The sequence below is a fragment of the Erithacus rubecula genome (genome assembly GCF_903797595.1).
Source record: "Erithacus rubecula genome assembly, contig: scaffold_496_arrow_ctg1, whole genome shotgun sequence".
Taxonomy (NCBI): Eukaryota; Metazoa; Chordata; class Aves; order Passeriformes; family Muscicapidae; genus Erithacus; species Erithacus rubecula.
The window spans coordinates 58,567-74,751 of NW_027635843.1; the positions used below are offsets into that span (position 1 = coordinate 58,567).

At 45.1% G+C, this 16,185-nt stretch overlaps 1 protein-coding gene across 1 annotated transcript; it reads left to right on the top strand.

The window, feature by feature from the left end:
* Positions 1–517: 517 nt before the first annotated feature.
* LOC306816291 (uncharacterized protein) lies at positions 518–3,230 on the top strand (the record flags this gene model as incomplete). The annotated part of the gene is made up of 4 exons (XM_079332751.1): positions 518–533; positions 597–1,568; positions 1,814–1,992; positions 3,219–3,230. The coding sequence occupies 4 exons, from the start codon at positions 518–520 to the stop codon at positions 3,228–3,230; spliced, it is 1,179 nt and encodes a 392-aa protein (XP_079188877.1).
* Positions 3,231–16,185: the final 12,955 nt, after the last annotated feature.

Below are 16,185 nucleotides of genomic sequence, written 5' to 3' on the forward strand. Positions count from 1 at the left end.
CCTGATGAAGACAGCAGTGTGAGTTCACTATCACTGTAAGCCATTAATCCCTTGGGTAAAATAACATTCTTCAAGCTGGCAGAGTTTAGCTTGGCTGAAAATGTTGACAAAATTGCTGCCCCTTCCTGTCTCTGCCTCTATTTCCAAAGAATGGGAAATGTGCCAAATCTCCTGAAGACAGGCAGAGACAGTGAGAAAGAACCAACCAGTTGGGAGGAAAAAGGGCAAAAGAATGTCTTCAATTCTCTCTTTTCATTTCCCCTTCCTCTATTTGACCTTGTCTGCTTTCAAGTGGGGAACTCTGTTTGCAACCCCATCAAAATACTGAAGCTACCCAATGGAACATCTTTTTCCTCCCTTCAGCTCTGCTGAACACGGAGTGATTTCACTTTCACTGGACAGGGAGGAAGAGTTTCCCACGGGATTCCTCAGCTCCGAGCCCTTTCAGAAAGTTCCCGCGCTGGCCTTGATGCTTTGGGGTCACGCCGCGAGCCGAGGCGCAGGGATGGCTGCGGGAATGGGAGCAGGGCAGGGTTTGCAGCGGCCCCGCGCTCCCGGCCAGCCCCGGCCCCGCCCCGCCCGCGCTGGGCTCGCAGCCCCGGCTCTGCCGCGCTCGTGCCGCCGAGCCCGGCCCGCGCGGGGCCGCGAGCGGGGCCGAGCGCAGCGCCCCCCTCAGGCCGCGGCCGTTGTGGCGACAGTCGGCGACCGGCGCGATGGCGGAGCTGCCGCTGCCCGCCGGCCTCAAGGCCGGCACCTTCCCGCCAAGCTGTGGCGCCTGGCGAACAGCCCCCGCGTCCGCTCCGTGCGCTGGGACAGCCGGGCCCGGGGGCTGCTCATCGACCGCTCCCTGCTCGAGCGGGAGCTGCTCAGCCCGGGCAGCCCCCGGGCTCCGACCCAGCGCACCTTCCGGGCCACGCAGTTCCGCAGCTTCGTGCGCCAGCTGTACCGCTACGGCTTCCGCAAGGTGCCGGGCTGGCTCGGCTCAGCCGTGCCGGGCGATGCCGGGGCCTGGCTGCACTACACCAACCCCTGCTTTTGCCGCGACCGCCCCGAGCTGCTGCTGCGCCTGCAGCGCCGGAGCGCGGCCAGCAGGCAGCGGCCGGCGGTGGGGCGGGAGGGGCGCAGGCGCCCGGCCCGCGGCTCCCAGCAGCTGCCCAGGGCGCGGCCGCTGCCGCCCGGGCGGGAGCTGCGCAGCCCCCGGCCCGGCCCCTTCCAGCAGCGCCCCGGGGAGCGGCCGCTGCTCGTCCGGCGCCCGCCCTGCGGCTTCCACCTGCTGCACAGGGAGCGGCCGCTGCCGGCCCGGCGGGAGGGGCAGAGCCGCTTGCAGGAGCTCTACGGGGAGCGGCCGCTGCCCGCCGAGCGGGAGCTGCTCCGGATCCCGCCGTGCCACCTGCTCGGGCTCGGCGGGGAGCGGCCGCTGCCGCTCGGGCGGGAAGGGGCCCCCAGCCGCTTGCAGGAGCTCTACGGGGAGCAGCTGCCTCCGGCCAACCGGGAGGTGCTCGGCATCCAGCCCTGCAGCTTGCAGCAGCTTCACAGGGAGCAGCAGCCCCCAGGCTCTGACTCGCCAGGTGGGAAAAGAGTTCTAGCCTTGCTTTTCCATAATGTCACGAAAAGAGACCGCTTGAAGTATTTTTCCACAATGCTCTGTCATTGTGAGACAGAAATTCTCAAGTCTACTAGGAAGAGGGACCTAGAATGCCATAAGACTCTGTGCCTGGGTTTCCTGTGTGCTTCCTGGGATGGTTGATCCAAGGCAGCAATAGAGCTCTGTGTCTCCTTGTGGAGCCTGACCAATGTGTTTGGATTCCTGCAGCCACTCCAGGCACTTCGGCCCCCAGCGTTCCACCTGGTAGTGCTGGTTGTGCAGCATCGACGGCCTCCAGCTCGGCATGGAATGCTGCTGTGGAAGAAGAATCTCAGCTAGCCCTTGAAATAGAAAAATGGATTAGAGAAATCAGGAGATCCCTGCCTCAAAAGTCTCCCTCTGCTCAGGTAGCCCCATTGGATGGGAATAAAAGAGGCTGGACTGTTAGCTTTTGAATTGTGTTATGTGGCTGAGAAGCAAAGGTTTCAAGTTAATTTCTTTCATTGTTACAGAGTTACCTAATTGTTCTTGGTAAAGTAAGGCCACTAAAAGAATAGGGATGAAAAAGTCTTCCCCTGCTTAGTGAGATTGAAAGAAGTGAGCCTTTGTTGGCCACTTTGGTTGCTCCTTTTCCTGGGATGAATCCCTCACGCAGGAGCATTTATGGTGATGCTTTGTAGGTTGTAACAGACTTTGTTTGATGGGAAAGAAGAGTGTTTGGAGAATGCCACTGAAGGCCAAGTGTCCTGTGCAGGGAGGGGCATGTGAGAGGTGCCTCAGTTCCAGGAGCAGATGTGGGCTCTGCCTCTTTTGTGCTGCAAGGCCAAGGCAAAGCGAGGGCTGGGCTGCAGCTGCTGCTGCTGCTGTGTGAGCCGTGCCCTGCGTGTGGGCGTTCCCAGAGCCCTATTTGGGGATGGGCTGGAGCTGCAGCTTTCTGTCCTTTTGTTTGACAGATTCAATCTTTGGATGAGGAATCCTGTTTCTCTAACTCTTGCCAGACTTGCCTGAAGTGTTGCAAAGACCTTTTAGCAGTAATTATACATGTTGGCCAAAGAATGCCTCTCTTTCTATTGGTGTACTGACCCCACTGGCTGCAGTACATTCATGATTGAGAAAGGGCAAGCTCAAGGGGGGGAGTGGGATTTTTTGGATTTACTGATATTCTCAAGTGGAATTTCTTTTGTCTTCTGTAAACTCACACACAGCAGTTTTCAAATGCATTTTATTAAAAGAAAACATTGCAGGCTCAGAACCATCTTTAGAATCTTTACAATTCTGACAGATGAGCTATTGCAGAAGAGATGGGTTAGGTTGGTTTTTTTTTACCCTCCAAATTTACAGATTTTTGACACTGGAAGATGTGATCCTGGAAATATCCTAGGTGCCAAAATATTTTTCTGGGTCATACATCTAGGGCGGTAGCAGAGAGCTCCAAAAAGCCCCAGCTGGTGATGGACTGTGTGAGCGGCCAGGTGGGGGTGGCGAGATTCCCAGGCAGAAATGAGATGTGTGCTTTTCATGTGGGTTTGCAGCACAGAGCCCTGGGCAGTGCTGGGAGCGAGCTCTGCCCTTGCTGACAGTCGTGTTGTCAACAAGGAGGGCCCCTGGCTTTCTGCTGGCTGATTTCTTGCAGCTCGTGGGATGAGCCAGGGTGAGAACATGAGGGCACATCCTCTCACTTGGTGTCTTGTGGTTTTCTGCATTTTGCACAACACTCAGTTTCATCTTGGCCACCCAAATCCTGAGTTTAAAATGCTTGTCATGTGAACTGTGTGGGCAGTGTTTCCCACCCCCTGTGTCCCACATCCCCTGGGAGTGGAGAAGGAGAGTTCCTGTATCCCTGATACTATTCCAAGAAAGTAGTGAGTGATCTTTGGATTTCTTTCTTTCTGTTTTTCTTTCAAGGGGAATGTCAATGTTGTCCCTGAGTCTTCAGGAGAGGGGGATCTGAACAGGGCAGCAGCAGCAGCAGCAGCAGAAGCTTCATGTGGCACCGAGAGCTGTGGGAACAGTTCCCCAGAGCGTGAGGAGCCTGGTAAGGAGAGAGCCCCCATTGGTTTAGAGAGGTGTGAGACAGCTGCTCAGAGCCTGCCTGTGGCAGGAAGGGAGATCAGAAGAGTTGAGATTTTGTCTGCAGACTTGGTGCTTCCTGGTGCCTTTAGTTCAGATCCTGCACTGACAAAACCCTCCGAGCCCTGCCCTCCATGCATCTCTAGAGGCTCTGACACTGAGTCCTATGCTGTGGTAAGAGAACAGGGAATAAAGTTGACCTTGTGGAGCTGTGTCACCAAGCCTGGTGTCTCAATTTTTCTGCTGATTTCCTTGCATAAGTTTTCTGCAGGGTTACAGGGAGGCCAGACTGAGTGACTGATGAAGGATTGGAGAGGAAAAAAGCAGAAAGTCATAGTAGAATTCCAAATCACTGAATGACCCCAGATTAGTGAGACCTAAGATATGTCTGTCAGCACAGAGAAAGAACAAGGCTGGGCTTCTCTGAGGGAGCTGGGACAGTCTGTGTTTCAAGCTCTCATGGGTGCCATTGCGAGCACTGAGACTTTATCAAGACACTTCAATGCTTTACACTGTTTTGAACATTTAGGAAGGTCCCTGTTCTCTAAAGAGCAGGCTTCAAATTCCAAGTGAGAATCTGCCTTTCAGACCATCTTGAACATTTCCTGACAGAAGGACAGTTGGTGCCCAGGGGAAATGTGCACAAGGGCCAAGAGTGACTCAGTGCTCCCTTTGCTTCCCAGATCCCATCTGATGGATCTCCCCAGGAGGGCTGCCCTGTGTGGCAGGAAGAGACAGAGGGAGGGCCTGTGACCATCAGGCAGGTGAAATCTCTCTGCCAATAGCCATATATTATAGATCTGTATAGTTGTACTTATCTATATGGTTATATTTCTAGATTTATATAGGTGTGTTTGTATGTCTATCTATTTATACAGATGTGTTAATAGATCTGTATAGTTTAATTTATATATAGTTGTAGATGTATATAATTACATTTTTATATGTGAAGTTATAGATGTGCCTAGATGCGGTGATATACATGTGCAGTTACATTTACATATATATAGTTAAGTTTATAAATAGGCATAGATGTATTTATATATAGGAGTTTAGTTCAGTATCAATCTTTACTAAAGATTGATATATGTATATATACAGGCCTTTTCTTTGCCTCTTTCCCTCCACGGATCCTTCTTAATCTCTTGTTTGTCCCCTGTGTCCTCTGTCCCCTGTTGCTGTGCTGGTCCGAGCTGGGGCCGGGCCGGGCGGAGCAGCAGTTCCAGCCCCGGGTGTCCCTGGAGCGGTGGCAGCTGCCGCTGGCCCCAGGCAGAGTCCCCTGAGGAGCTGCTGAGGGACGGTGAGACTGAGGGGCTGAGGGGCTGAGGGGGCGCTGGCACTGAAGGGACGGTGACCTTGAGGTGCTGCTGGGGCTGAGGGTGTGGGGCAGCTGAGGGCGATGGTGGCACTGAGGGGACAGGGAAGAGGCACAGGCTGAGGGGGTGGTGGCTCTAAGGGGACGGGATGGGTCAGAAGGGACTGAGGGTGTGAGAGGACCCGGGGTCTGAAGAAACTGAAGGGTACTCGGGGTTTGCCGAGAGCATGGCGGGGCTGAGGGGATGGAGGGGCCAGCAGGGAGCACAGAGGGGTCCGGGACTGCAGCTCTGCCAGGATTTGGAACCAATTCCTGAGCCTCCGATTGGCCTCAGCTGCACTGAAGACCCTGAAGACAGCAGGAGGACAGACCTGCCAGGAGGACAGGAGCCAGCAGGGAGAAGCTGAAGGCTGCGAGCAGGAGCAGGAGCAGGAGCTGCTGCTGGCACAGAGGCTGGTGAGGCCCCAGGGCCGGTGGGGCAGGGTGGGGTGAGGGTGCCGTGGGCTGTGGCCGTGGGCAGTGCCCGGCACAGGGGCAGGAGCGGCCCTGCCCGTGCTGGGGCTGCTCGGCGCAGCTGCCCCGGCCGGCACAGGGGCTGTCCTGGGGCAAGGCAGCTGTGCCGGCAGGGCCCGGGAGCTGTGCCGGCTGTGCCGGGGCTGCGGGACAGTCCCGCCGCGCTGCGCTCGCCGCACCCTGGCCCCTCGGCCTGCTGCTGCTTTCCAGCAATCCTGGGGAGGCGCTGAGATTTTCTTTTCCCTGATGGAAGTGCAGGTGCTGCCAAGGGAAAGGCCCTGCTCCTGACTCAGTGTTCCCTTTGCTTCCCAGATGTCCCATCTGCTGTCTCTGTCCAGGAGAGCTGCTCTGCAGGGGAGGAAGAGTCGGAGGGAGAGGATTTTGAAGATTGGGCTGCTGGAATGCAATTTTCTGCTTAGGGTTCTCTTTAAAGATACAGTGACTTGCACGTAGAGAGGGATAATTAGATGGATATTTGTATATCTGTGTATATACCCATGTATACCTATGTATATCCATGTGGGTTGTTAACTTCTGTAGGAATATTTCCATATATCTGTTATATTTATGGATGTGCTGTGTATATATGTGTATATATGCATATCTGTGTGTAATTCCATATATGTGTATATATATCTAAGTATTTATGTATTTTGTTTTATCTGACTTTAGTTCTATTTTCTATGTTTTCAGTTTTGTAGGTATCTATTTGTGTTGATGAAGTTATAGGTATATGACTCTTTAAGTAGGTGTATTGGTATCTGCATAGGTATATATGTTCTGTTTTTATATTTTCTATGTATATTGATCTATTTCTATGTATAATTACATTTACATATGTTTGGAGATGTATAGATGTATATTTATATTGATGCAATTGGGTGGATATTTAGATTGGTACAGTGTTACTTATATATTGATAGGTTTCATTTCTACATTACATCTGGTATGCAATATGTAATGTTTAATCTATATTTACACCTGTAGATTGTTTTATATGTATTTATATATATTTGCATATATATGTATTTAATTCTATTTAAGCATGTATGAAGTAGTATAGTTGTATAACTTTGTTGAGTTCTTAGTGTAGGGCTATTTAGAGAGGGAATGCATATTTTTTGTGTTTCTGTATGGGTTGTACGTCCTTATGTAATAAATTAAGTTGCTAACCACCTAATTGATCTTTGTGTATAGTGAGTTGTTACAGATTTTGACAATAAATTAAGTTTCTGTTAACTGAAGTTGATATTTAGAATTTTCATACTCATGTAATAAATTCCTTTTTTTAACCTTAACTGAGAGATTTGTATAGTTCTGTATTGTCAGCACAGGTGCAGCAATTGGTAAGAAATGACATTTTTCAATTGAAATGGATTCTCGTGCATTTGTCCACCAGCAGTGGGGCTGTAGCAATCTGCAAGAAATGACCCTTGCCAGCTGAGCTGGGTGTTGAGTGCTTTGTGCTCTCCAAAGCAATGAGCAGGTGTAAAGGTGATGATGCTGGGGCATTTTGGCCATGGAAATCTCCAGCCATGCCCAGCCCGTGCCCCACGTGCCCTCAGGCTGGGCAAGGAAAGCGCAGATTTGGGATGGCAGCAGAGCCACACGTTCCCTGAGAACTGCCAGGCAAAGTCAGCTGAGAAAACTCCGGGACTCCAGTGAGCGTAGAACTCCTGCTCTGTGGATTTCTGATCATTCAATTAATGTTTGGTTCTTTATGTACAAACATCCATATATACACACATGCAGAAATAGATGTGGGCAATACTTGGTGACCTGGAATATGCTTGATTGTGGGAACTGAAAAGGATATTTCTATTTTTATCTTTATATAGTCATCATAGCTGTGCCATTCTGTAGCCATCTGTGAACTGAAATTGGTCATATATAAGCAGGGCAGTTGTAACAATTTGTGATAAATTTCCCTTTGAAACTGACATTGCCTTTGGGGCACTTCTCATTTCCATGATGAGCAACCGTATCAATGTTTGACTGTAGTTTTTCACTGATCCTTAAGCTTTGGTGAGTGTGAGACCGGCTGTGGCACCCACTTCCTCACAGTGATAATAGAACCTGAGTGAGGTTATTTGTCTGTGAGTTGGGGTCCATCTCTAGAACCCCCTCAGGCAGCACCCTGGCTGGGGAGGGAGGGGAAAAAATGTAAAAGGATTATGATACACTCTTTTCACACATATTTGCACTGCAGCCTAAATTTAGTATGGAAAATAATAGATTTTCTTTAGTCATTCAGTGTGGACTAAAGTGGTGTAGGAATAGCCACAAACAGCTGTAGGAACAGCTCATTCTTGGTCTTAATAAGACATGGGGTGCAAGAAAGCACCACAATCTCAATGATTCACCTCTGAGGTAAAACCGAAATATATCATTGTATAAAACTACCTGGTGATGGAAATAACCAATGGGCTGGGGCTGAAGTCTGGGAGTCAAACACTTGGGGAAAGAGACCTGGCAAAGCCAGCCCAAGGTGCAGGCAGGCATTTGGCTCAAGGCAAGAGGGAGCTTGTAGTGCCAGCACTGGAAGGGACTGAGGCAAAGGAGCTGGCCAGGGCAGGGAGCAGCTGCTGCTGGCACTGCAAGGGAAGGAGCGGCAGCGTGCAGGAGGAGCAGGCACATTGCTGATGGACAAGGGAGCTGCTCCTGCACCGCCAATGGGACCCCTCCTGCAACTGCAGCTACAGCTCAGCTCCCTGTCCTGCAGGCTCTGCTTGGCTTTTGGAGCTCCAACCCACTGCGGAGAGCAGACCTGATTATAAATGATACCAACTCTAAGACTTCAGAACTCGTTGCCCCACTGCTAATACTGGTTTTTGAGTTTCTTAGACTGTCTCTGCATTAAGTACCCTCTGTGTCTCCAAAGGTAGTGCTCAGCATCTTAAACCATGCATTCTCTCCTTTAGCAGATTTATAGAACATTCCTTCTTCTCTGTGAAGAAAGGGTAGACTTAAAAAAGGATAGATGTTTTATGACAGCATGGCTCCATAGAAGTTTATTTCAAATTATTTTCTAAAGTATCTATGGTATAAAGACACTTTGCTAAAACAATTATGGGTTAGAGTTGCAGGGCTGGTTTAAAATTTAATCCAAATTGTATTTCATTCTGTGCAATATTTCCTTTAAATTTGATTAATGTACAGGAATCAAAACCTAGATTTCTCTTTTGTTCTCTGTTTTTTTGTTTTTTTTTTTTGCTAGTAAACAAGGCATGTGTATGCTTTTGATTTTTATGTCAGTTATCCACTGGACTCATTGATACCATGGAACTTCTTTATCATTTACAACTCCCTATGGTTTTTAGGAACAGAATGCTTAAAGGAAGGGAAGAGACCAAACCTTTTAAAGCAATGAAATGATAGTTACTTCACATCACTTTGTAAACCCTTGTTTAAATACACTGTTATCTAAAAACAATGTATATATCTACAGGTATGAAATATCAGCTGAATAAATGTTCATACACAAACAAATTCTCATCGACATTTTTTGCTAGCCTCATGTTTTGTTCTTTCTTAGTCAAATCAGGAAGAGAAATATTACTGTTCTTTCAAAAATTAATTGGCTAAGAAATTGATAAGTTTGATGATGTTTGGTTTAGGACATACAAACGATAATTTTAACTGTTGTAGAAGAAAAAAAATTGACACGTCATTTGTGGTAAACAACCAATATTATTAAGAGAAGGGTTACACAAAGTATCTGTGGGATATTGTATAGCAGTTAATGTGAAGATCTCATAAAGGATGGAGATAAGAGACACTGAGCCTGAAGATGAAAAAACAATTTGATAACAAGAAAAAGAGCTTATCTAGCCCAACTTAATTATACTTAAAATGTGTTTTATATGAATTAGATTTATAGTGATTGAAAGTTCAGCACTTCTTTTATGTTGCTAAATAATTAAAGCTGATCATTTTAATTTCAGCCACAGATTTAAAAGATAAACACATTGCTACAGCTTGCAGTATTGAACCAGTAGCACTTGATTTGTCACTGGAGTATCAGAAAGTGTTGTGAATGACAAATTGCCATTGTAAGGTATTCCCAGGAGCAATTGAACATTGCAGGTAAACATAGGTCTGATTGGCATTCTGCTGCTGTCTGAGAGCAAACCAAATCTCTGAAATATCCATGGTTATAAAGCAGAAAATAGGCAGTAGAAAATAACTGATTAACAGTAACTGTAAGAAATCATAAAATGATAATTAATCCACATGATGCACAATGGAAAACACAATTGGCAATGTCACCGTATTCTGTTTTGAAAGGCAGAAAAAGTCAGTATATGATGTAGTTGATTATTGTATTCATTCATCTGGGAGTTGCTGAGGCAGCAGCAATGTAGTTCAATATTGAAAATTTGTTGTTGTTTAGACCCCATTATAAAATCTCTTGATTATCCATGTACAGCATGATTTATTCTATCAGCTAATATTTATGTTCTTGGTAATAGGACTGTGCAGCCATGGATTGTAAGAGACATTTTAGATGATAGACTTTATGGATTCCACCTAGGAAAAGTAATAATAAAAAAATCTTTCTTCTTCTTCACATCTATTATTTTAGGCCATTTAACCCTGAATTAATTTTACTTCAATTTTTGTCTTTGCCCTTCTGGGCTACTCCCAGATTGTATATAAAGAATTGTCAGGTCTGTGATAATCAGATATCTAGAATTTAGTTCTGTGGTCTCAGCACAGCTGTTTTAAATGGAAAATGTCCATAAAGAACCTGCGGGTATGACACAAGAGCTGCAGAACAAGCATGCCCTTTTGGACATGCAAATAAAAAATGGCATCTACCTTTAAAAATGCTACCAAATGCTCTTAGGCAGCTACATAAATTTTCTCTAGTAGGACTTCATGTTCTCTGCACTCCTTATTTCCCCAAGTAAAATGAGGTGTATTAGAGTCAGATAGTTATTAATTTAGGGCTGTATTGTAGTGTCCCAAGTACCTGTGCCTCCAGGGGAGCTGGGTGTCCAAACTGCCTGTAGGGCTGCTGGAGATCTCATCCTTGGTTCAAGTGCCTTAAAGTGGGCATCCTGTGGGATCTGTTGTGCCTCATTTGCTGCTCCAGAAGGAAATGGGTCTCCCATTGACACCTGCACCCCTGCAGACATGGGCTGCAGGGCAGGTGTCTTGGCTACAGGAGATGAGCTGCTGAGCTTGAGGTTGAGATAAGTTGCTCATCTTGTTTATATGTATATATATATATATATGTGTGTGTGTGTGTGTGTACATATATATATATATATATATATATATATATATATATATATATATAAATCTAGATAAGCTCTGAGGCATAAGGGGCTGCAGGCGATGTTGGGAGCTGCAGAGGAGCTCAGCTGGCACTTGTGCTGTGAACTCCCAGGATAAATCCACGAAGGTTTGTTGAGGTTCCATTGGTGGGAACACAGCTTTATTTGAGAAAAGAGAGACTGAATACAAAGGATATACTGATCAGTTTAATGTTTTCTCTTGGATCTTTTCTCAAAGCAATGCAGTTTCAACCCACTGCAGTCAGCAAGAATCCTTCCACCAACCTGAACAAACTGCTGCTTTGTCGACAGCTGCGGTTTTGCCATTCTTGTGAGGCAATCCTCTTTCCTCCCACTGCTGCCTATGTTCTGAAGTTTTCCTTATTATTTTCTTTATTTGTTCAAGCATGTTTTATTTCACATAAATTACAAACCAACACAAATTATTTTATAACATATATTACAGTCCCTCCCCTTCCATATAAACACATTAATTCATGTTCCCTTCCCATCCTCCTGGAGGAGGAGCCCATCCCTGGGACACTGTTTCACCTGCAGCCCCTTTGCATTTTGCCTGCAGGAGCTGCTTGGCAGAGCAGCGCTGCGCCTCGTCTGCCTGCAGGCAGCAGCTCAGCAAGTCCCGCAGCAAAGGCGAGAAGAGCTCGGGCCCCCGCAGCTTTGGGGTCTCTTCTGAGGCTGTCAGGTGCCGAGCCTGGAGAAAAGGAAACACGAGGCTTGGCCTGCTTCTTTCACATCTGTAACTGCTCTCCCAGATGCCATTGTTTGGCCTCCACTCTGCACTGGCAGTTTCTGCCCTGGCAGAGAGGCAGAGATGACTTTCCTATACCAACACAACACCCAAACCCCAAAGCAGCTGCAGCTTTTCCATCATCCAGGGGATCTCACCTTGGCAGCTGATTTCGTTGACTGTCCTAAACAGTGGGAACTACATCAGCAAAAGCACGTTTTATTGCTCTGAGTATATTCACACCAGCTTGACAAGCTGTTTGGGAGTTTGCTCTATCTATACTATTTCCAATGATGAAAGGAATCTCTACAGTTCTTCTTGGTCCCTTTAGCACAGGTTCTACTAAAAAAAAATCAAGGTTTTTTTCTTTTCTTGACAAAAATGCAGATGCAGAATTAATCTGAAATAGACAGAAATAACAACGGGAAGAGGCTCAGGAGACTCCATGAAAACGCCTGCCACAATAGTAACAGCCCGGTGCTGTTACTGAAATAAATGGTGACTTTGTTACTTTCCTCTTCAAGCCACAGCAAAATTTCCTTCACTTCTCCCTCACAGCCAGAGGTTACAAAGGGGGTTTTGTCCTGTCCCTCTGCAGCTGAGCTCAGCCACTGGACATGGTGGGGAGCTGAAATCCTCCCTGTCATTAGAACTGTGCAAGCAAGGGATGGCCCAGCTCCTGCAGTAAAGGAACACTGGCATCAACCACAGCCCTTGGATCCCAGCCACAGGCACCTGACTGCAGCTCATCAACTTGTTCAAGTACCAAGAAACAGCCAGGGGTCTGGTGTGCAATTTTAGCTGCAGTCGGAGAAAAGCACATCCTAAACTTATCCAGGCAACCCAGAGATATGACAGAACAATGAACACATGACTGGAAAGTCTCAAAGTTTTGAAGACACAAAGGATTTGGAAAAGATGCTACAGTATGCAGGAAAATTGATGTGCTGTGGTTATTAAAGGAAAAAGAAAGCAGAAATGCTTGAGGATTCATTTTTTCCTCTTCCTCTCCCTCTCCCTCTCCTTCTCCCTCTCCCTCTCTCTCTCCCTCTTCCTCTCCCTCTCCTTTTCTCCCACTCCTTGTTCTTGTTATTTTTTATTTTTCTTTAGCATTTTCTTTTTCTACTTGTTTTTGTAATTGTTCTTTTCCTGCTTGTTTTTTTTCCTTTCCTTCTTACTTTTTGTTTGATTTTTATTATTTTTGTCCTTTCCCTTTATATTTTCTGTTTTTGTTCTGCTTCTTGTTCTTGTTCTGCTTCTTTTTCTCCTTTTTTAATTTTCTGTTTTCTTTTTTCATCTTCTTCTTTGTCTTATTTTTGTTTTTATTTTTCTCATTCTTCTTTTTTATCTGCTTCTTTTAATTTTTCATGGTTTTCCCCTTTTTCATCTTAGTTCTCTTTATCTTATTCTTTTTCTGCTTATTTTTTGACTTCTTTTCCCCATTTTCTTTTTCTTTTTCCTTTTCCTTTTCTCTTTTTCTTTTTCTTTTTCTTTTTCTTTTTCTTTTTCTTTTTCTTTTTCTTTTTCTTTTTCTTTTTCTTTTTCTTTTTCTTTTTCTATTTTTTTCTTTTTAATTTTCTTTTTTTTTCTTTTCCTTTTTTTCCTTTTTTATTTTTTCTCATATTTTTCTTTTTATTTTCTATTTCTGCTTTTTAGTTCTTTTCTTTTTATCTTTCTCTTTTCTTCTTTTTCTTTTTCTTTTCTTCTTTTTCTTTTTTCTTTTTCTTTGCATTTTTCTCTTTTTTTTTCTTTTTCTGATTTTTTTTTTGTTTGTCTTTTTCTACATTTTTCTTGTTTTTCATTTTCCTTTTTGTTTTCTTTTTCAGTTTTTCTTTCTTTTTTGGTTTTCTTTTTCTTTTTCTTCTGCATTTTCTTTTTCTTTTGCCTTTTCTTTTTCTTTTTTCTATTTTTTCTTTATTTTTTGCTTCTATTTTTTTCTTGGTTTTGCTCATATTCTTTTTCTTTTTCTTTTATTTCTTTTTCTTTTTCTTGTTCTTTTTATGTTTCTATTTCTGTTTTTTTCTTTTTTTTATTATTATCTTTTTGTTCTTCTTTTTTCTTTTTCTTTTCCTGCTTCTTTTTCCCTTTTCTTTTCCTCTTTTCTATTTTATTTCTTATCCTTTTTTTTTTTTCTTGTTTTTGTCTCTGTATCTTCTCCTTCTTTTTTTTTTCTTTTTCTTTCCAGTTTTCTCATATTACTCCTATTCTTTTATATTTTGCTTAAGGCCTTTTACTTTCAAAATTATTATAATTTGTAGGATGGGTCTTTACATTTTTTATTTCCAGACTTGCTCCTCTCTTTTTTATCACAAACCTGTCTTTTCTAACCAAGACAATCATCCAGAATTTCAAGGTGTGCATCTTGTTCTTAGCAATTGTTCTTACAATATTGTGTTCAAGGACTTGCAGCTTTTCCCCAACTCTCTCATGTCACCACAGCTGGAGGCCTGCGGTCATTTTCCTCCTCTTTGGCCTCATCTCCAGGAGCATTGGGAGCCAGAGGAGAGTCTGCTGTTGGTTCTGGGCCCTGTCAACAGAGAGAAGTAGGAGGGATGAGCCATTACCTATCATTTGTGACCTTATTTCTATTCAGCTCTGTTTCTACAACCAGCTCTACTAAGTATGAATCATAAAGTTTGATAGCAATGGGATTCTAAGTCACTCTGACTAATTTAAAAAGGCTCAATTCAACAGAACTGGAAATTCCTCTGAATTAGATATTCCACCCTGGCTACTATAAAAAATCATCATTCTCTCTGCAAAACTGGGCTTTTAGCTCCCTAAAAGCTCTGAAATGGAAAAATTAGGAAATAGCCAGCAATGCCTTTACTATTGCTGCTGCAATAGAAATGGAAATGGATTTTCTTTCGGACTACCCAGCTCAGTTCAAGCTCACAGCTCCACTATTCTTAAACACCAGGAACATCAAATGTTCCTTTCTCACTCACCTTAGGATTGGCACCTCTGAATACCTGGCTCAGATGACCTGCAGAGGGTAAGAGAAAGTGAACCAGATTCCTTGAGAAAACTGCCTGGGCTGCTGAATCCCACAGAACAGGTCAACCCAAACAAAAAGCATTTTCCATTTCACAACATCCCTCCAGGAGACACAGATCTTTCACACAGCCAGAAAGAGAACAGGACAATATTCTTTGTTGTGCCTACACTTTGGCCTGTTTTGCCAATAATTGAATACAAATTGATGAAGAAAACGCAAAACATACTGTTAACACTCAATGCTCCTGTCCAACAGATAAAGAAGCTTTTGTTCTTTCTCATGTACATTTTTTTCACAATAAGTCGTATACAGTAACTCCCATTAAGCTGCTGAAAAGAGTGGCTCAGAAAAACTTCCTCTAAATCCTCCTAAGCTATTGCAGTTCTATTGTGAAACAGCTCAGGAGCAGCTCCAGGGTTCAGGAGCAGACACTCGCTGCTTTAGAGTTTGCACTTCATTGTAAAGGGAATCATTATTTTAGCACTCAGTAAAAGGTCAAGTTAGGCAGTCAAATCCTTTCATGACACAATTTAGAATAAAAGTAGCATAAAGTCCCCTGCTGGGCCAGCCCTGCCGTTCAAGGCAATCAAGAGTAACTCCAAGAGTCCCTCAAGCACCAACAGCCTGTGCCCTAGCTGAGCACTCAGATGGGACCAAAGCAAAGGAAATTAGAGCAAGGAAATGGCCCAAAGCATTGCACAGAACTAGGAGAGAAGGCACTGTTGGCACAACAGCTGAAATAATTCCTCACAAAAGTCTCCATATATTTGCACATTTATTGAATGTTCCCAGGGCTGCTCTGTATGTACATCTCTACCTCTGCCTTTATTCCTACCTGGCAGCAGGATTTACCTGGCAGCAGGATTTGCCCGCCAGCAGGAGCTGCTCCAAGCTGGGACCGTGCCTGGCGGTGCTGATTCCCAGAGAATTCTGTCTCCCGGGTGCAGCCGAGGCAGGAGCGGGTGGAAAGGCGCTGGCGCTGCTGCTGCTCTGCGCACTGAGCCCCGGCCGGGCAGGGCACGGCGCCCGCTGCGCTGCGGGTCCTTCTGCTGCCACAGCCCGGCACACCTGGGACAGGGTGTGACAACCTGTGGGAAAACCGGGGGCTTTGTGGGGCTGCATTGCTCTGCACACACCCAGGACACCTGTGGCACAGAGCTTTGGGCCCCCAAAAAGGTAAACCAGATGGAAACAGCTGGAGAAGGTTTCATTTTCACCTTTCTTTATTCTTCAATAGAAATGACTAAAATGAAAGTTACCAAGCACAGCCTGTTCCTCACTGCCAGTTCAGTGTAGGAAAAGAGGCATTACTTTATTTCAGTGCTGGCTGTGTGGGAAATCACTTTCCTAACATGTGCACATCCACGTGTTTGTATCCATGGAATTAAGACATATTTATTACTTTGCTCAATCTCACTGGCTAAACATTCCCACAAAGTATTTGATATACTGAAATCACTTCCTCAAAACTAGGGCCATTGTGAGTAATTCCCTTGAGGGTCTCTAGTGTTCATTTGGTGAACATCCCATTCCTCAAAATTTCATCCTGTGGTCAAGATGTCTTAACTGTCTTGTATCAAAGGAAGGAGATCATGGAAACAAGATTCTCCACCTACTTTTGATTTGGTTTGCTGGGTGGGTTGGTGTTTGGGGTTTTTTGCTGTTTGTTTATTT